The 23,177-nt window shown below is 36.1% G+C and overlaps 1 protein-coding gene across 2 annotated transcripts in view; it reads left to right on the forward strand.

The window, feature by feature from the left end:
• The window catches only part of Dph5 (diphthine methyl ester synthase), an 80,636-nt gene that overhangs the window by 46,333 nt on the left and 11,126 nt on the right, over nt 1–23,177 (forward strand). For both annotated transcript variants that reach the window (XM_090384118.1, XM_090384119.1), the window contains exons 6-7: nt 9,165–9,204; nt 16,883–16,995. In XM_090384118.1, the coding sequence (XP_090240244.1) occupies nt 9,165–9,204; nt 16,883–16,995 (153 nt within the window). The remainder of the gene's footprint in view (nt 1–9,164; nt 9,205–16,882; nt 16,996–23,177) is intronic.

Below are 23,177 nucleotides of genomic sequence, written 5' to 3' on the forward strand. Positions count from 1 at the left end.
CATAATGATTGGCATGAGCATTCCCTGTTTCTTTTGGTACTTTCGGCATTTAGTATTTGACCAACCAATTGGTTGGTCAAATACTAAAATACTGTTTGGTCATTGGTCATTTGCCTTGGGTTTATTGTGATATCGATGGTGGGCTTCCTCATATGCCTCTGTTTGACTCAAAACCACCACATGAAGTATTTACTCTACTTTGTCCTGTGGAGTAACATTCAGCCATCTTTATTTTGAAAAAATCTCATTTAGAATAAAATGGAAAATGGTGAAAAAAATAAGCATTTCAATCTGCATGTCTGAGAATAATCTGTAGTCCTTTACGAAATTAAAGACAGCTTACACTCTACACACAGAGAGTGTATTGTAACTTTACATATTCATATTTTATTCACACTATTCTCATTAGAGTAACATTCTTACTAGAAATTATACTATTGAATATTTGTGGATAACTGTGCTGCACGGTATGAAAGAAAAAAAAATAATCAAGGTGTTTTGTACTGTGACTGCTATTTGAACTATAATAGCATAGTAAACAGTCCCCCCCCCCCTTTTTTTTTCATGAAAAAACAAATAAAGAAGTGATTATGTTGGACAAGACTTGATTCACCCTGTATATTTACAGGGCTTTCTTTTTTTGAATTCTAACAAAAAAAAAAAAAGTTTTAGAGCACAAAACTTTTAGTAGCCAATCCCATATAATTGAATTACACTGGACCTTCCTGAATAAACAAGTGATTCAGGCCAATATATAAGGCAGGTCTATGAGCCACACTAATTAGGTGTTCCCTTCATATCAGATAGAGCAAAACTGACTGATTTTGAGGTGGAAGTGTTATTGTCGAATGCCACATTTCTGGCTTGTTGATTCATGCAATTGCTGACAGTGTACGCTATCCAAAATTAACCATCAATGATGTTATGAAATAGGTGCACGATGCTACTATCACTGCCCAGAAATGCACAGAAGCTCACTCTATATGACTAGAAAACATGCAGAGGGGACTATCTTGTCAGACATTCCTGCAAAACATCAGCCACAGAATTCAGACATCTGCAGGGGTTGATGTCTGTATATAGAGATCCACAGCCTCGTTTTTCATGGGAGAATGGCAGTGCATAAGTCAATCACTAATTACAATTGGCAATCCCACCTTGCATAGTGAAACAAATACTGTAATTAGTCCAGAGAGCAGTGTAAATTGGTTCTGTGTAGTGATGGGTCTCACTACACTCTATTCTGATCAGATGGTTTCGGGGGATGGTGTGTGTGGAGGATTCCTGGACACCTACCATAATATATTTGATTATTCTCTGCTTCCTATGCTGTGGCAGTTATTTTGATACAGATCATGTTTGTTTCAACAGGATAATGGCCCCATGCCATACTGCTGGTGCTGTTCAAGGATGATTCATGGACATGAATATACAAAGTTGGGATGGCTGGTAGTAAGTCCTGATTTGACTCCTGTATAACACCTGGTAGGATGAACTGGCTTACTCAGTAGGGTGGAATGTGTCATACTGGCATAGTGGGAATTGATATGCTGTTGAAGTGAGTGTCAGTAACATCAATATGATACCGATGTATATCCAGTTACTTTTTTGGAGGGTAGTGTATAAATGAAGCAATAACTTTAAAATATGATTTATTGATTTCATAATGACATGCACAATTTTCTTGTTGCATATGATATTTATTAATTACTGATTATAATGCTGTTCCAGCTTAACACATTTGCTGCCACCTAAATGTGAGAGAACTCCCCAGCATTCCAAAAATTCATACATAATGGTTGATAATTAAAGGTTTGGAATTGCTAAAAGCAAACACTTATGTGCTGAGCCGTAAATCAGAACAAATCTTAAAATTTTATAAAAAAGTTTATTTGTGTACATAAACTAATATCAATACAAGCAAAAAACGAATAAAAATATGTGTCAAGTCTATAAACCAAAGCCAAGCATTACTGTGCCACACACTGAATGCAAATATGCATTGCAGCACATCACTCCTAGTACTGTTTTACACTTATATGCATAAAGGAAGCAAACATGTTAATGACTGATCTATATTAAAAGTTTTATGGATTCAGATGTTGAAAAGTTAGCAAGTATGAAAATTTGCCATTTGTCAAATTACTTATGTCTAAAATGCTATAGGCATAAACTATGAAAATGAAAGAATGATATTAACAACAGTATTTGTTATAACATGTTTCTTTATATAGTGGTCAAGATTAAAAAAAAAAAAAAAAAAAAAAATCAAACAGAAATTTCTATTGGTGGCTGCACTATAAGTTTCCCAGATTTAGCTTGTTAGGTAATGTTTCCAGTTTAGGTAATTGTGTTTTTTTTTTTTTTTTTTTTTTTTCAATAAAATAACCATTTGTTGTTATGAATATGAAATTTGGTATTACAGTATTTATATAATTGTTAACTGTAAAAAAATCATTTAGATTTTCATCTCTATTATTTTACCACTTTGCTGAGGTAAGAACCCATCAAAACACACACCTACAAACTTTTCAAAATTTTCAAGAACATTTTCGGTTCTTTTACTTATAAGACATCTCATATTGTGAATGCCTTCACAATATGAGATGTAATGAAAATGATGCCATTTCACTAATTTAAATGATTTTTATGTATATAACTGCTGCACTGCAAAAAATAATACCATTACAGTTGTTCTTTATTGTCTTTTTTATATATTTGACAGATTAAAAGAGGGGGGGGGGGAGTGCATGGTAACCTTTTCTGGCCATTCCAATGACAAATACAGCCATAAAATGCTATTTTTGATTATTTTTATAAAGTAAACTTTTGATATATTTTAGTGTTCATATAATTATTTGCCATAAAAAATATATAAAGTAATGGTACTTATAACCAGTCTGTCTTCTACTATTTAATTATCCTTTTAACTATTGTAGTAATTTCCCTCTAATGCTGTATTGCTCGAATTTATACAAAAGGCATTCATGAGGGAATAATGTAGTCTTACAGTAGTTTATGATATAATAGTGCTAGTGTCTAATGACATATGAGCTACTCTATTTTTATCTTGTCAGTCACAAATGTTTCTGCTAGGAAAAATTCTTATGTCTGCTGTATTATAATTTATTTTAAATTATTTGAAATATTGATAAGTGATGATTCTCTTAAAACGAACTTGTATAATGCCAAGTATGTACAAATGTATTAATGCAATTACTTTTATGAACAAATATTAGAGATCCCTCACTGCAGTTGAAGCAAAGTTGGCTTGTCTAAGTTTCTGTTAAAACAAGCACTCTCAGTGCTTCAGATTATTCCTTTGTAACTGTTTGTTTGTTTGTTATTTGGTTTTAGGAGCATTAGCAACTAAGGCCATATTGCTCCGGGATATACGGTGGTCATTCCCTGACCTTTCCGCATCCTCCGTATTTGTTGGTGACGGGCTCGAACCCCGGTCTAATCAAGAAGCGTATGCTACGCACTGCTGCTCCTTCCCACCTGGCTACGGAGGCACCCCTTTGTAACTCACTGCAGGTTAACTGTGATTGCTGCAGAAAAAATATTAAAATTTTTCTGATTTGCAATGGCCCCTGCAAAAGAACCCTGGGGGGGGGGAGTGCCGTTCTGGAAGAGCGATTCCAAAGATTAGTGCTATTGCTCGAGCTATACACGTCTGCAGCCAGTGCAAAAGCAGCATCCCAAGTACTGGGAAAAACAATGCAGAGAGAGAGAGAGAGAGAGAGCGAGAGAGAGACAGCACAACATCTTTCTCATTCCTGCAGACTTGTCTGTTGAGGAGCCACGATTAGGTGAAACCGATAACCCAGAAAGTGGCAGGAAGCAAGACATTGACACTGCAAGAAACAGTGACCCTGCAGAGCTTCAAGAGCAACCAAATACACCTTATGACAATGCTATGGCGCTGGATCCAACACACTCTGATGATCCTGTCATGGACCAGGTCAAAACTTTCCGATAGAACTGGAGGACCTTATCACTTACCCCAGTAATCACATAACTACAGCCCTGAGAGGAAGATAATTACCATCTGGTCAAAGATGGCATACTTATTGCTGAATACGCACATCGAATGCTAGAAGACTGTAGCCAAATTAGAGGCTTATATGAAGGTATGAGGAAACCAAATGCAACAGCACCCTCATTCATGTGCAGATGCACTGAGGACCTCTACCAAGCCGAGTAATGAGGCCTCTGGCCCGACAACCAAAAGAAAAACACTACTAAAAACCCCAAATTTAGTTATTCTAAAACGTATTGACAACCAAGAAATTAAGTCTAGCGAGGAAGTCAAGAATACAGTCGTCAATAAACTGAAGGAGCACTTTAAAACTATAAGAATTAAATCGATCAGGAATACCTGAAATGTTGGGGTACTGATCAAAACTGAAACATTAAAAGAAATAGAAGACATCATAAAAAATCCTGCCATCTCGACACTTGGCCTTACTGCAGAACAACCGAAGAAAAAAGGCCCCTCAGTAATCATATTTGATGTCAGCAAGGACTCCACACCTATGCAAATCACCGAGGAACTATACTACCGTAACCTGTAAGCATTTCACCCTGACTCAGCCCCAGAAGAGCTTATTAAGCCAAAATTTCATAAAAAGTCTAAGTCAGATAATAATGTCAACTGGGTGGTGGAGTTAACCCCCCCCAGCTTGGAATAAAATAAAAAATCAAGACAGAATATATATATATATATAGACTGGGGCAGCCATTGTTTTAAAGAACACGTGGCTGTCTCAAAGTGTTTCAACTGTTGCAGGTTTGGCCACACTATGCACAACTGCACTCAGGCAGAGTCAACCTGTGGGCACTGTGCCCAGAAGGAACATCAGTATAAGGACTGTCCCAGCAAAACCAGAAAGCCTGTCTGCAAAAACTCAAAACTTCCTCATAATCACTCAATAAGAGACAACGGTTGTCCAGTTTATCTAAGTGCAAAGCGAGCACAACAAAGTAGAACCGATTATGGGCCTATGCCCTAAACAGTTCAACACTCAACAGATCAAATTCATCCAACTTAATATACAGTGGGCCAAGGCAGTTCCAGACCAGCTAAAAGTAATTGCAAATGAGGAAAATATCGACATCATGATCCTTCAAGAACCTTATATCCATGTCAAGCAGGTGCAAGATTTTACCCACTTGCATACAAAATAATCCAAGCAGATAATGAAATTCCCTGGGTGGCAGTTGTTAGTCATGAACCCAGAACTCACCACCACCAAAATATCAAGTCTCTGCACATCCAGGGCAGTGTGTCTGCATGTCATAGGCCCCCTTGGAACCATTTATGTAGTTTCTATATATAACAGACCTGGAGAGGATATTCTACCAACAATCAACTATCTGGAAAACATCGCGGCCCTCTTTCCCAATGAGAAAATTATAATGGGGACAGATGTAAACTGCCGCTCTCCTGCTTGGTTTTGTGGTCTGATGACCATAGTGTCATCCGCAATGGACAGCGATTGGAAGAGTTTATCTCCAGTTCACAGCTTACCATATTAAATAGGTCACACAATTTGCCAACATTCTCATTCACTCTCTGGGAATCAAATATTGATATCACCCTGGCTAGCAGACAGGTGGCTGGTATGGCCAGGAGGCCTGGACCACGGGGCCATAACCTTCCAAATGGCTAGAATCCAACAGTAACCATTGAATCCCAAACTCACACTGAACAGATTTAAAATAGAAAATGCTAACTGGGACAACTTCATAGCAGTTCTGGACATCTCTGTCATGCAACTCCTGGCAAGGGACTGTAACTTGCTGGATCCAGAAGTGCACCAGAGAACTGTTACCAGGGTCATTACAAAAGCCTGTACCACAACCTTTAGATGAAAAAAAATCCGCTCCCCAGCGCTGTTCCCTGGTGGTACTCAGAGCTGCAGTGCCTCCGCAGAGAGGTAAATAGTAAAAGGAAAGCTTTCCAAAGAGCAAGGAGACCATGGCTGCAGCTAGAGGTGGGGGTCTTGAGACAGCAATATAGAATAGTCAGGAACACCTATACGGCTCTAATCCGCCAAAGGAAAAGGACATCTTGGGAGCATCTGGTGGCATCGACTGGGAATGCCGACCCTTGGAGGATGGTATATAAAATTACCAGCAATAAGCTCCCCAGGGGAGGTTCTGACAACCACTCTCACACCACAAGGCACAATAACCACTACCTGGGAGCAGTCAATTAATAAAATACTTAATACCAATATCTGACCTCACACCAATACAAGCCCAACTGTATTCCTCCAATGTTTGCTACACCACACAGGAAACCGAAGACCCTTTCACCCTGGAGGCACTTCATTGAGCAGTATTGAAATTCAAGGACAGGAAATGCCCAAGTCCTAACCTTCTGGAGCCTGAGATTGTCAGAAGAGTAGCAGACTACAAGCCATACTTGCTGCTGAACCTTTTCTACCACTGTCTAGCTAAAGGATCCTTTCCACTTGATTGGAAGACAACTAATCTTCGACTTCTCCTCAAGAATCTGAATAAACCGCCACAACAGCCAACATATACAGACCAATTGCCCTCCTAACTGTTCTCAGCAAACTCTTTGAGAGACTCTTCTTCAGGATTCACAAGTATTATACAAACACAAAACAACAACCAGTATGGATTCCGTCAGGTGCGCTCGACAGTAGATGCACTAAATAACCTGATATCTGCTCAATCCACACCTGAAAAATACTTCCTTGTAATTTCCAGTCGACTTTGGTGGCTGAGCATCCTTGGTAGATTCCTCAAAATCTCTACTCCTGCATTAAAAGCTATCTATGTGATATGTGATAGATATTAAAAGATCTATCAGTGTAGAGACTCCCTACTCCAGGGTGATCAGAAAGATCCACAGGGCTCGGTCCTATGATCAACTTCCTGGAACATGGTCCTGGATGAGTTCCTAAATCAAGACCTTGGGCATGTTAAGTCCCAAGCCTATGCAGACGATTTGATCCTTTCTGTGCCAGCCAGCTCAAGGGCCCAGCTTGAAATTTCTGCTAACCAAGCACTCTGGCTCTTCCAGGAGTGGGCTACCGCACAACCTGACAATTTCTGCTGAGAAAACCTCCAGCATCCTCCTGAAAGGGAACCTAAGCTCAACCAGACCACCGCAGATTAAGATCAGGGGCACAACCATCAAGCACCACACCAAGCTTAAGCAGCTTGGTGTAATCCTGGACTCAAAACTGTCCCTCCCACACCTACAGTATATCCAAAAGAAGATAAGAAATTACACAGCATTGGTGGCAAGAGTTGCCCACAGGGACTGGGGTTTAAACTGATGCACCCTAGCCCTGTTTTACAAAGCAGTATTTATTCCAGCCATCTCATATGCTGCAGTGGTCTGATATCACCAGGCAACTATTGTGACAAATCAGAAGAAATTAGCCACCATTCAAAGAGCAATACTACTAACCATCACCAGAGCCTGCTGCACAGTGAGCACTCCTGCTCTCCAAGTCCTCGCTGGAGTCCTCCCTCTAGACCTTGAAATAATTAGATGTGGCATGTTGTATCATCTGTCCAAAAGAATCTCCACTATGACCATTGGATTCACCACCAAACCAGCATTCAATCACAAGATAGAGAGAAGATGCCTTCTTGCTCACCTGCAGCAGTCCTGGCTGGACAGATGGACATCATCCACTAAAGGAGCAATTACAAAGAAATTCATTCTTGAAGTAACGTTCGCATTCCCAAAAGCCCCAAGCTGGTGTTCCCCTGGCCTGTACATAATGTACCTCCTTACAGGCCATGAGTCGATACAAGAAAAATTATCGTCTCTGGGCATCACAGTTGATCCACGCTGCCAATGACAAATCTTGGCACCATATAATGTATGACTGTCTTGACTATGAAGACTTGAGATCTATTCTGACCACAAAGATTACTAATTTTCCAAAGGATCAAGAACATATACTAATTCATACCCTTGACAATTATAAATACTTCAGCACTTTTGCACAGGATGTCTTCAACAGACAAAGAACATTAAAGAGCATATTAAACCACCAAGACCAATAACTTGAGACAGATTCTGGGCACCCCTCTCCAGTAGCATCAACTGCCATCCTCATCGAAAATCTCTGGCCTTCATCCAAGTTCCATCAGGCTGATAACTGCAACTGAATCTGCTGGCAAGATCAACCGGGACCTGACTCCAAACCCAGACATTGGAAACTCCAGCAGCTTCTCTGCCACAAGCCACACTGGCAATCAAACCGAGCACTCTAGCCTGGTTTTCTTTTACTCTCCTCCCTGGCTGGGGGGAGACGTCTCTGTCTCCCCCCCCGCCACCTCCTTTCTTCCACCTGGTGAGGCATGGGCCTGCCTCACTGACTTTCTGGGGTCACCTTCTCTATCATCCCATACCTATGTTTCCCCCCTACTCTGTCTAACATGCAGTGTACACTCCACACAATTTATCAATTAATAACGTCCAAATTTAAACCGTGCTTGCATAAACCTCTCTCTGCCTTTTATATTCTAGCGTAACCCCCTTTTTTTTCCCCACATAGGCCCTTGCCTCTGAAATCTTCGGAAACTAGGTGGCAGGGCCTGCCAGAGTACAAAATAAAATCTACTGGGTACCTGACCTGCCTCCCCGGGGCCAAGTGCAGTAACAGTGGGTGCCAACAGGTGCCCAACGGCTAAATGGTCAGAAGAACAACGGTACACAACACTACACATCCTTCCACTCCCCACACTCTTTTTAAATCTCGGCCTTCAGAGAGTTCAGTGCTAAACAAACAGAGTATACAACACGGAGATGGGGAGAACCCCTGGTGCCATCAAACAACTAACACACTCTGCCCTTGATAAAAGTTAACCAGTAAAAGTTTGTAACTAACTCAGAGTAAAGCAAATCACTTTCAGAGAGCCTAATTGAGACCTTGACATCTAATCTGATTCTGAATACCTGATGTTGAGATGTTTTATCTATATGATTATCATATTCTTTATGAGCCTCAGCACTATGAACTTGCATTGTTTTAGATGCTGAACAAGACATTTATGAAAATATTCATTAGGGTATATTAAGGTTTATGGTATATTCATTATAGTACATTGAATTAATTATTTATTAATTCAATGTTTAATTCTTGATTTTTTTTTTTTTTTGTTAGATATCAAAGTAAAAGAACAGACTATTGAAAACCTAATGAGGTTTGTATGAAAATGTATTATTTTAATATTTGATAGTATGAACCAGAGCTCTAATGCTCAATACATTCTATGTTGATATCAATATTTGTAAAGGAATATGAGAAGTTTACCTCAATATGATAAGTAGAACGTCATTGAATATTTATAGGCATTGAGAAATCGATTAAAGATAATCGATCATTTGTAGGTGAACGGGTTGTAGCTGGTATAACAGATCATTTGTAGGTGAACAGGTGCTCACCTACAAATGATTGATTATCCTTAATCAATTTCTCAATGCCTATAAATATTCAACAATGGAATCTGCTTTGGGCTCAGAAATACAAATATTAGCCAGCAGATTCTTAAACAGGGGTTACCCCCTTGCTACAATGAACCGAATTAGGATACAAGCTAAGGATAGGATACAAAAAACTAAACCAATCAACAATAGTAATATCAAAAAATACTTTATTTTTGTCCCATATGTTGAACAGTGGCATAAACAGCTTAACAGATTCTTTAAAGATACCAAATTTAAAATTGTGACCAGGCCAATATGGAAATTACACACTATACTGAACAATCGCTCAGTCCTTTCCTTGTTCGCAACACAAATAAATGACATGGTATACATCATTTCTTGCAGCAATTGCTACTTGTCATATCAGGGTTCTATGTGGTTTCCTCTCAATTTTTGTGTTAATCAACATGCAGCGTCAGAATTAATCTCCGTGCCATTAACGAAAAACATACTTTTTAATTTAACGAAGCCAAAATACTTAGTGTCTAACATAATTATACGAAACTATTAATTGCAGAAACTGTCAATTAAATTACATGAGAATTCTGTTAATGTTTGCCAGCCATATCTAATCTCCAATTTGTGGTCAATACATGCGCAAAGACAAATAATTCCTATTTAAAGGTTTGTGTTCACACCTATTTGGTAATTTTCATTCCTGTGATTGCGACATACGGTCGAAAAGCGTTGTCAGCTTCAGGAAGGAAAATCGTTTTGCATTTTTTTTTCATTAAATTAATTTTTTACTTGATTTTGAATTGCATTAAATTGATTTTTAATTATTTTTTACTGTAATGTAAGATTTTCGATTTTTTAATTGTTTTCGTTTTAATTTCTGGAGAGTATCATATAGAGTTCTACATATCATATTGAGGTAAACTTCTCTTATTCCTTTACAAATTATTTTAATATAAAGGATACAGAATATGGAAACATCAAATATGCTTCATATGAGTATTAATTTTCATTTGAAATAAACCAGAAATTTATTGCAATTGATCAAGCTGGCTTTCAAGTGTAAATTTTTTTTTAAACTTTAAAGACTTTATTTGGTAATTTACTCCTTTTAGTATAGTCAAATTAAGATATCCTTAAACTTACACCCAGTTGAGTGGAAGTTTTTTTTAAATATGCATAACACATATCCAGCAGGCATGTTGTACATATTAAAAATTGCTCAATTATTAGGTCATAGCACATAGGATTCTTCCACGAAACTATAGTAGCTTTGACTCTCACTCATTTGAAGAGGTTTGGATTTGTATCTTGTTGGAGACTAAAGAAATTCTTAAAGATCTCTTGAATCAGGGGCTGTAATTAGCCAGTACACAGGTAAGGGTGGTAAAGATTTCCCTTATGTACAATTTGCAAAATATAGAAGTTGGAACTTCAGTTGCCATTTTCCTGCCCATCTACCTAGATCAACTTGAAGTAACATACCCTGATTAATATTGTTAACCACCTTTCCCACCATCAGCAAACTTAGACATAAAATTCAAAATACCTACCTATATCAGTATCATTAATAAATATGTGCCATCTAGAAGGTATGCAAAAAATGAATAACAATGCAGGCACTTGGTTGCTTTTTTACCGATCTGGTTTAAAATGGAAAATGATAAAATTTTGTCCTTAGTTCTAATATTAAATTGATAATGAAAACACCATCATACAGAACAAATCAGATTTGTGAAGATCATTACCTTTATAAAGAGCTAGAATATATAAAAAAATACCCTAATGAATAACACATTTCTTGCCAGAGACTTTGACAATATGACTGAACACTACGTTGCCAAAGGAGAGACAGGTACAAAATAAGACAAATCTTAATTTCAGAAAAGTAGTCATGGTGAATTTGTTATAGGTTTAAGTGAAAAAAACAAAAATTATTCACAAAACATGTAGGTTAGATTTTCAAACCAGTGATTAGGATGGGGAACTATTTCAAAGAACACATTAATTATTTTTACAAAAAACATGTTTACAAAAATACATGTGGATGTGGCAAACTGCACAGTGAGGACACATTTCATAGATTAAGCACAAGAATAGGGAAACAAACACCTGAAACATATTGAAAAGAGTAAGAATAAAACTGAAAAATTGCAGAATGTAGATATATCTGTAAAAAGTTTTATATATAAAAATTATTTCACTATTGTGGGGAATGAACTCCCCAGAGTGACGTACCAACTGTGTGGTACAACACTTGGGTAGTAGAGAATGAAAAAGACCTTGGGATAATTATGCAGTCAGATATGAAGTTTTCTGAGCAGTGCAGAGAGGCTCTCAGAGCAGCTCATGAGGTCTTGTCTGTAATATACAGGAATTTTGCTAGCAGGGATTAGGAGGTGATTATTCCTTTGTATAAAGCAGTGGTCAGGCCACACCTTGAGTACTGCACACAGGTCTGGAGGCCTCATTTTAGGAAGGATGTAGAGCTGCTGGAATGAGCAGAGAAGGGCAATGAGATTGGTGAGTGGAACAAAGGGTTGCTCTTACCAAGAAAGGCTTAAGTTCTGCAAATTGCAGAATCTGGAGACTAGGCACCTTGCAGTTTGAGCAAGCTCAGTGCTGATGTGATTCTTCAGAAGAACTGGACAAGCTTTTGGAACAAATGGATGGGGTGAAATGGGAAGGATTTTTTTTTTTGGGATGATGCTATATAAGCTTGCTTTCTTGCATAATACCTCTCCTATTGGTGATGCTAGGGATCTTACCAAAAGAAAAATAAAAGAGACCATTTACTTTAGAAAATTTTACATTTTCACAATAAGTAAAAATAACATTGTTGCATAGATGCAGAAAATTTCTTTGCAATTTTGCAACAAACCTATATAGATTTTATTTTAGCCAGCTCTGCATCAACAAAACAATGGTATATTTTAAAAATCGGGTTTGGGATCCAAATCTGAAGTTCCAAAATGTCTTCCTGACACTAGATGGGAAGCACATATTAAAGCTACAAGAGCAATTATAATTCAATTATTGATATTTTAATTAAATTTCAGGATGACAAATACGAAAATGGCGAAACCAGAGGAGAAGACTCTATTATCCAAAATTAGAAGAACTTGAATTTATGTTTATGCTTGTTTTATGGAATTATATATTGTAACAGTTTCACAAAACCAGTAAAATATTACAAGACCCTCAAACATCATTAAGTACATGTTCAAAACTGCATGCATATTTATCAGATTTCATAAAAGGAACCAAAAATAGTTTCGATGAATTTGAACAAAATGCAAAAGAAAAATTACCAGATAACATACTTTTTAAGAGTGCAAAGAAAAGAAGATCTAGAAAAGTACAGATTAATGATGGAAATGCTTCTGATATTGATGACCTTTCTGCAAGAAATAAATTTAGGATAAAATATTTCATTCTTATCATGGATTCTTTAGAAAGTAATTTACAAAGAAGAGCTGAAGTATATAAGAATATTTCTCAGAAATTTTAATTTCTATTAAATTTTGAACAGACAGATGAAGAGCTCAGAGAAAATGTAAATACAGTCGATTCCGGTTATTTGGGACACATCGGGACTAGTGCATTTTGGCCCGATTAAGCGGCTGCCCCAATTATCCGAAGTTTCACATAAGTAGCTAAAAATACAATTTACCCCCCCCCCCTTTACAATTAGTTCACTGTACAATCAAATCACGTTACGACGAACTCACCATAGTAAAGTACCGTTCACTATACGATGTGCAGTAAGCGCCGGTCATTGTGATCACGTTTGTGAATTGCATTTTAATTCTATTAAACAGCGATTCTAATGAGCGAAAATAGGAGGAATATTATCAGGCTATAAAAGTAAAGATATATTAAGCGCAAATTTACTCTTTATTACCTTACTAATTAAAAAAATTAAATGATACGTGAAAATCGGAAGAATATACGTGATAATAGGAAGAATTAATACGTACTGTAATATGTACATACTAACTAAACTAGTTGACACTTCTGTTCACTGACATTTGTTGGTGGGGGCTGAAATTTAAAACAGTAAAAAGATAAGCAATCAATAACAAAGAACAGGGCACACACAAATTGCAAGTAACACAACACGCGCAAGTGAGAACGGAGTAACAAATTAGGAAGCTTTAAAAATAGGAATGAAGAGAAGATTCTGAAAATAATTTTTTTTATATGATTGAAGATTCCATGGAAGTGTAAACATATTTTACCATAATAACCCACAGAATTCCAGCTGTCGGTATTACCGCAAATTCAATAAGATCGAGTTTACTGTCCATTTATGATAGATTGCACTAACAGAAAAGCCCAATAAACAGGTGACTGCTAATTGTTTTTATTGTTTTATGGTCGTGACCTCCAGAAATCCGACCGAACTACGTGGTACGGTCGGAGACAATCATAGGGTAATCTCCAGTGCTGAGGTCTCCTGCCCCGATTAAACGGCATTTTGTCCCAATTAAGCGAAGTAAACTCTGGCTATTTTCTCGATTGGTTTTTGTTTTTTAAGATTTGCCCCAAATAAACGCCTGCCCCGATTAACCGGTGGCCCAAATAACCGGAATCCACTGTATATGAAATAATTACCCCGAAGACACAGATGATAACTTATACGAAGATATAAAGCATTTTCATCTGTACATAAAGAAAAATTATTCTCAAACAAATGAGTTTAATTGTCAAATTATTATACAGTATAATAATTCGAGACAAAATACAGTCAGTTTTTCCAAATGTTAAAACTATTTTTTGAATTTTTCTTACCTTGATAACTAATTGCTCTGGAGATACATCATTTAACAGGCCTAAGAGGTAAAAAATGAATCTTGTATAACCATGCTTCATAATAAACTCTCTTCCTTGAGCATCTTATATACGAAAAGTGACAAGCTTGAAAGCTTATCATTTGAAGATGTTGTTTCAGATTTTGCCATAATGAAATCACGGAAATGAATATTTTAAATAATTTGAATCAATAATTTTTTATTAATAAAATTATTTATTAATCATTAAATAAAAAATTATTTTATTTATCTGTTTTTATCTATTACAAGCAAAAAATTTAATTTCATTTTATTTTTTATTTTTTTTAACAAAAATGAACGAAAATTCTTATTTTATTATATTATTAATTTAATTGATATTATTATCAATGTCAAAAATGTTTTTTTTTAACAATTAATAAAAACATACATTACTATGTATGTAGCATTTTATACACACCCTTTGAAACGCTATTAAACCACGACGACCATAAATCCGGCCATGGTGGGTGTGTGTGTGTAGAAACAGTTATTAGTTTAATGTCACATATGTCTAGAAAATGTGTTAATAATCTGTATTCTTTTGTTGTTATATGGAGAATTGACTTCGAAATCCCATAAACAAGTATTTATTCCATTAAAGTGTATGTATTATACTGAGCTATACACTGTGCTGTAGTTCTTGTGTTAGATCATTTTTTGGGTGGTTACAGGGCTCGCATTCGTCAGTGCCATTTTTCATTCTGACAGTACAGTGTAAAAAAACATTATGGAAATCCTAAAGTCTCAACTTTATTAGACATGTTAGACAGACAACTTGTGTTGTCTTTTAGCAGGTCTCGACTACACAAGTTGTCTGTCCAACCCGACAGTACAGAGTGAAAGAAAGAACCATTTAAGTGATTGCTGTTGTTTCTATTTGACTTAGATATGGAATTCTTCAAATTCAAAACATTCTGTAATACCAGACTTTGCTATCTGTTATTTGTACAGGGCTTTCCAATAGTAACGCTCGATTTTTGTAACGCAATAAAACAAATTGTGAGAGTGATAGTGATCTATTTTTATTTTTATTATGAAGTATATGTGTTAACATTATGTTTTAAAAATTATATCAGATAAATATCCGCCGCGGCTTTGTCTGGTTTGGTTAATCCTGGATACCCAATTGGTGATGACGTTATCGCATAAAAGTGGCTCAATTTCAGCAATAACGCGCCTAATGTAACTTTTTCGGAATGTAGTGGGACCTCATGAATCTCCCGTGGGTTTTCGTCGCTCCAAATTCGGCAATTTTGCTTGTTAACAAAGCCACTTAACCAGAAATGAGCCTCGTCACTAAACATTATTTTTCGCCCAAAATCAGGATCGACCTCCAACTGCTCTAGCGCCCAATCAGCGAATGCAAGCTGCTGCGCATGATCGTTGGGCTTTAGTTGTTGGGTTAATTGCACTTTATAAGGGTGAAGCCCTAAGTCCTTATGCAGGATTCGCCAAGTTGTCGTCGAAGACAGGCCAAGTTCTTAAGCCCGACGCGGAATGGACTGTTGCGGATTCTCACGCACACTTTCCCGGACTGCAGCAATATTTTCAACGGATCTTGCGTTTCGCTGACGTACAGGCACTTTCAGATTTGCCACAGACCCAGTTGCTTCGAATTTGTTTATTAAACGGCGAATTGTGGATTCTGAAGGACGTTCGTCGACACCATAAACTGCACGGAGTGCACGAAACGTTTGACGAATAGAACATTGGTTTTGATTTTTTACAATTTCGACTCGTTGCTCAGTCGTGTAACGCTCCATAATAAAATGCAGAGACTAACTGAATACGGCTACCAAAGATACCACCTGTGTGACTGTCGACTTCGTCATGCGCTGTTGCCAAACATAGAGCGTTACTATTGGAAAACCCTTTATTTGAAAATCTACCAGTATTTCAGTCACTTGAAGAATGGGGTTTGGGGGAGGAGAATCAAGCAATAAAAGCAAACTCGTAAAATGAATCTAGACTTGAAAGCCTTCTACTCCAATGATACCTCACTTGATTTCACACCCAGTATTAAATGATCTTGTTAGAGACAAGTATTTAACAAAAAATAAAGCTAAGCTCTTATGTTCCAAATTGATAAGCACTTTGACCCCTGCTTACATTGGCTCACACCTAGCTGATAAGTTCCAGTATACTAGGTGCATTGTTTCAGACCTTGCACATAGGATATATGACTCCCTGGCAGCAGAGAAAATAAAGCTAAGCTCTTGAGTTCCAAATTGCAAGGGCAAACCTTGTAGGAAATGAAACTAAGGTAACTCCGTTGATAAACACTTCTTGAAATGTAGCAAAGCTGCCCAAATTTTCAAAAAATTGTTTTTTTATATGGGCAGGAGAGACTTCCCAAAAGGCAGGGATTATGTAGTTCCAGAATGGTCTATTAGACTGTTAGTTCTTGGCAGAAAATATGCTGCATCAGCTTCCCATAAACAGAGAAAAAAGGGTTTATGCTACTTCTTCATATCAAATTGGAGTTAATGTAATTATAATATAATTATAGTTGATCTTATAGCTTTACTTTTATTAGTTTACCTTTATGGCTTTTAAAACGTAAAACTTATTTAGTTGCAAAAGTTTTCTATTTCTATCATTTTAGGGGAAGAAAAATATACGAACCACCAAAATTCATGACTGTTAACCAAGCAGCACAGCAGCTTTTGGAGGTTATAAAAAGCAAAAGACAAGATGGTTGTGGTGACTCGGATTTGGGTAAACTTTAAAATAACAATAATAATTCTTGGATCTTTATACATTTTTAAGGCAAGATCATATATTACTTTGTTAGTAAATCTGAGAAATAATAATGGATCAACATTAAAACCACAGGGATGAAAGGAAAGTTTCTGTTATTGAAATAGTCAATTAAATAAATGGATTTTATAATGTAAATATTATTAATTCATGTTTCTGTGTATATAGGACATTTATAAATGAATGCAACAAACTTAAAATATTTTGCAAAAAATTTAAACATGCTAGATTTACACAATACACAGTTTGAAAGAAACACTGTAAAAGTTTTTATATATCTGAAATAAGTCTACAAATATTAAATTATGGCTGCATTGAGTTACTTACAGGATCAGTAACATGTTAAAGAATAAATCCGAGAGCAATTGTGTGATTTGCAAACAGTTATTCTGTCAGTTATTGATTCTGCAACATGCTGTTGTTCCTTTAAATAATAAATAATGTTCCAGAAATTAAAACGAAAAAATTTTTTTTTTTTTTTTTTTTCGTTTTAATTTCTGGAGAGTATCATACGTAAGTGTTCTATAGTATGAATCAGAGCTGTAATACTCAATATGTTCTACGATGATAATATTAGTAAATTAATAAGAGGAGTAAACCTCAATATAGTACGTGGAACACTTCCGTATGATACCCTCCAGAAATTAAAACGGAAAAAACGAAAAAATCAACAACTTACCGGTACATTAAAGTAAAATATAAATAATTAAATAATCAATTTAACACAATTCAAAATCAATTCAAAACAATTAAAATTCAAATTAACGCAATTAAAAGAATCTAACGAAAATATTCAAAACGATTTTCCTTCCTGAAGCTGACAATGCTTTTCGACCGACTGTCGTGATCACAGGAATGAAAATTACCGAATCAGGCTAAACCTGCAACTTAAATAGTGATTATATGTCTTCGCGCATGCGCGTAAAGGTCCACGCATCGGAGATCAAATATGGCCGCCGAACATTAACAGAATTCTCGTGTAATTTAATTTCAACGGTTTCTGCAATTAATAGTCACGTATAATTACGTTGAACGTTAAGTATTTTGGCCTCGTTAAATAAAAAAGTATGTTTTTCGTTAATGGCATGAAAGGCTAATTCTGACGCTGCTGAACGAGAAGCACGAACTGAGGCTTCGTGTTGATTTACACGAATATTAAGAGAAAACCGCGTCGAACCCTGGTAAGACGAGTCGCAATCACCACAAGAAATGTTGTATACTAGATCATTAATTTGTGTTGCGAACGCGGAAAGAACCGAGCGATTGTTCAGTATAGTGTGTAACTTCCGTATAGGCCTAGCTATAATTTTAAATTCGGTATCTTTAAAGAATCTGTTAAGCTGTTTGTGCCACTGTTCAACATATGGGACAGAAATAAAGTATTTTTTGATATTACTATTGTTGATTGGTGTAGTATTTTTTATCCTATCCTTAGCTTGTACCCTAATTCGATTTATTGTGTTAATGGGATAACCCCTGTTCAAGAATCTGCTAGTTAATATTTGTATTTCTGAGTCCAAAGCAGAATCCGTCGTTGAATATTTATAGGCATTTAGAAATTGATTAAAGATAATCGATCTTTTGTAGGTGAACAGGTGGTAGCTATTATAATGTAGAAGCATACCGGTGTTTGTGGGTTTTCGATAGATGCTAAATTGTATTTTGTTCGAGTCCCGGGTAAGCGTGAAATTTAGAAAGTTTAATGACTTAGTATCCGTATCTTCCCTTTCCAATGTAAATTTGAGTCTAGAATGAATATTATTAAACGAATGTAAAATGTCTTGGATAGTACTACTATCAGTAATAACTAGAACATCGTCTAAATACCTCCCATAGTATGTGATACGGGGACGAAAAGGTGTCAAATGTATCTGCTCAATCGTTGAGAGATAGATCTCTGACATTAAGCCACTCAGGCTCAAACCCATTGGTAATCCAAAAATTTAATAAGAGGAGTAAACCTCAATATAGTCAGTCGGTCGAAAAGCATTGTCAGCTTCAGGAAGGAAAATCGTTTTGAATATTTTCGTTAGATTCTTTTAATTGCGTTAATTTGAATTTTAATTGTTTTGAATTGATTTTGAATTGTGTTAAATTGATTATTTAATTATTTATATTTTACTTTAATGTACCGGTAAGTTGTCGATTTTTTTCATTTTTTCCGTTTTAATTTCTGGAGGGTATCATACGGAAGTGTTCCACGTACTATATTGAGGTTTACTCCTCTTATTAATTTACTAATATTATCATCGTAGAACATATTGAGTATTACAGCTCTGATTCATACTATCTAATTAATTTTCAAACTCTTATTGACTATTTCATTCACTTCCTGTCTCTCCAGTAGTATACAATCGATACACACAATTATGGGAGATTTTTTGAATGGCTTGGTACAAAATTACATTAAATCTACACTAAGGTACTCGGCCCAAAGTTACCATATTTCTTTCCTAAAATATTGCCTTCAAAACAACATCGTTCCGAAGTTTGCAGGGTGAATTTAAATAAAAAAATTTCAGGCATAAAACAACTATCACTGGCGACATCACGTAATATTGTTAAGCTTGCCTTAAAATCTCGATATTCGGATAAACAAAAATACCTTTCCCAGGTTAGGAAGCTTCGCGATAAATTAAAAAATTATCTACATCCGAACGATTGGTCTGTATTGAAGACCTCCATAGATTTGCGACGGGAAGCACAAGCCTCAGAAATAAAAAACAGACACGTTAATAAGTTGCAAGCATTATCGAATAGTTCAAGACACGTTCATGCGAATTCTAACACATTATCGCGAGCTTGCGACCAAGTTCACACGAGTTGGGTGACATCCCCCCACAGACACACAACGCACTACCACAGAATATGTCGGCTAGTTCACGAACACCCCCTCACCCAGTATCCAACGAACCGACATATCAACAGGTTACAAATCTTTCCTCGTGTACACTATCGCAGGACCAGATTTCACTTTTATCCAAAGGATTAAATTATAATTTACCACCTCGAAAGCTGCCAAAAAAACAATGCGTAATTGATATTGAATTTGGACTTCGTAGTGTTCCGCAAAAAGATGTATTTATTCAACAAGTTAACCAAGTAGTGAATAACATAAAAGAAACGCGACTTCCTAAATTGAATACACATGACAGTTCAGCTTTACGAGAACTTCGAGAAAATAAGGGCATTATTATACAGAGGGCAGATAAAGGAGATACAGTGGTAATACTAGATAAACATGATTATATTAATAAGTTAGATTCAGTTGTGTCTGATACCTCCACTTATCGTGAAGTGGACCCGGCACTGTTTACCAATTTGGTAAATCAATACAATAAAACATTAACCACATATCGTAAAAACGACTACATTACTATGGTTCAGTTGAAGGAATTAAAGTCCAGAACATACAATATTCCTGCACTTTTTGGTCAGGTAAAATTACACAAGCCTGGATTTCCGATTCGACCTATTGTTTCCTACAGGAACTCGGCATTTTCAGCCTTAGCCACACATGTATATAATATTATAAAACCTTTTAGACAGGTTATACAATTTGGGATTAAGAATTACGATACATTATTTAATAATCTTAAAGACTGTAGACTCGGCGACAATGACAATTTATTCTCATTAGATGTTACCTCATTATATACGAATGTAAACGTTGAATACACATTAGATATTATTTGGGATATGTTAAATAAAAACTCGACACCGATTAATTATACGAAGCTGCCCATTAAGGAAATTTTTCACTTAATTAAACTATTAGTTGAGGCTAACTACATCACCTTTCGAGACAAGGTGTATAAACAAATTTTTGGATTACCAATGGGTTTGAGCCTGAGTGGCTTAATGTCAGAGATCTATCTCTCAACGATTGAGCAGATACATTTGACACCTTTTCGTCCCCATATTACATACTATGGGAGGTATTTAGACGATGTTCTAGTTATTACTGATAGTAGTACTATCCAAGACATTTTACATTCGTTTAATAATATTCATTCTAGACTCAAATTTACATTGGAAAGGGAAGATACGGATACTAAGTCATTAAACTTTCTAAATTTCACGCTTACCCGGGACTCGAACAAAATACAATTTAGCATCTATCGAAAACCCACAAACACCGGTATGCTTCTACATTATAATAGCTACCACCTGTTCACCTACAAAAGATCGATTATCTTTAATCAATTTCTAAATGCCTATAAATATTCAACGACGGATTCTGCTTTGGACTCAGAAATACAAATATTAACTAGCAGATTCTTGAACAGGGGTTATCCCATTAACACAATAAATCGAATTAGGGTACAAGCTAAAGATAGGATAAAAAATACTACACCAATCAACAATAGTAATATCAAAAAATACTTTATTTCTGTCCCATATGTTGAACAGTGGCACAAACAGCTTAACAGATTCTTTAAAGATACCGAATTTAAAATTATAGCTAGGCCTATACGGAAGTTACACACTATACTGAACAATCGCTCGGTTCTTTCCGCGTTCGCAACACAAATTAATGATCTAGTATACAACATTTCTTGTGGTGATTGCGACTCGTCTTACCAGGGTTCGACGCGGTTTTCTCTTAATATTCGTGTAAATCAACACGAAGCCTCAGTTCGTGCTTCTCGTTCAGCAGCGTCAGAATTAGCCTTTCATGCCATTAACGAAAAACATACTTTTTTATTTAACGAGGCCAAAATACTTAACGTTCAACGTAATTATACGCGACTATTAATTGCAGAAACCGTTGAAATTAAATTACACGAGAATTCTGTTAATGTTCGGCGGCCATATTTGATCTCCGATGCGTGGACCTTTACGCGCATGCGCGAAGACATATAATCACTATTTAAGTTGCAGGTTTAGCCTGATTCGGTAATTTTCATTCCTGTGATCACGACAGTCGGTCGAAAAGCATTGTCAGCTTCAGGAAGGAAAATCGTTTTGAATATTTTCGTTAGATTCTTTTAATTGCGTTAATTTGAATTTTAATTGTTTTGAATTGATTTTGAATTGTGTTAAATTGATTATTTAATTATTTATATTTTACTTTAATGTACCGGTAAGTTGTCGATTTTTTTCGTTTTTTCCGTTTTAATTTCTGGAGGGTATCATACGGAAGTGTTCCACGTACTATATTGAGGTTTACTCCTCTTATTAATTTACTAGTAAGTGTTCTATATACTATATTGAGGTAAACTCCTCTTATTATTTTACAAATAGTTTATTGCTCTATCAAAGATAACAAGAAATCTCTGTTGCTTGTTGCTTTGCAACCGATTGCTTGTCTTTGATTTTTTTTTTTGTTGATTATTTTCAATGCATGAAAGAGGTAATAATTTGAAGGGACTGTAGAAAGGGTGTGTGTGTGAAATTTCATAACTAATATTGATTGTCGCCTTGGTTATTTAGACCCAAAGATTAGTTTACCTAGTCCCAAGGATTAGAGTAATCCTCTTCCTGCATGACTAAGCTTCTTCATGTTACCTAGTTCCAAGGACGGGTAACCATGGAGGAGTTTTATCGTGCAGGAAGAGAATTACTCTGGATCATTTCCGAAGGCCCAGATTTTTTTAGAACCTTGTGCATGACAATTCATATATAAATCCATAAAATGAATTTGCATTTTTAAGCCAATATAATATGCAGAATTAACAAATGGGAATCAATAATCATAAAAATACACTGTAATAAGTCACATAATGGGATTTTTTTTTTTTTTTTTGTTCTGTTACACATAATTGCAGTGGAAAATACTATTCCACTCTCCGTTCATTTTTGGTTATCGAGTGTGTACTGTTATACATTTTATTTTCAGACCTCTTCAGAAAAATACATAACGATGAATGACATGATTGCCACACCCATAGCTATGGGTATGGAGACAATTCTGCTTCCTTTTATAGTCATCGCCCATCATCATCGTCAGCCATTTTCAATCCACTGCAGGATGAAGGTCTCTCCAGCAGCTTTCCAGTTCCTTCTGTTTTGTGCAATGGCCATACATTTACTACTCATGAACTTGTGAATAGCATTGTTGTCTTCCAGGTTTTCTTTTAGCTCCTGTTGGGTACCATTCTGTTATTTTCTTAGTCCATCTGTCATCATGTCTTCAA

This window comes from Mastigoproctus giganteus, chromosome 10, assembly GCF_048544385.1.
Source record: "Mastigoproctus giganteus isolate SK-2022 chromosome 10, ASM4854438v1, whole genome shotgun sequence".
Classification (NCBI taxonomy): Eukaryota; Metazoa; Arthropoda; class Arachnida; order Uropygi; family Thelyphonidae; genus Mastigoproctus; species Mastigoproctus giganteus.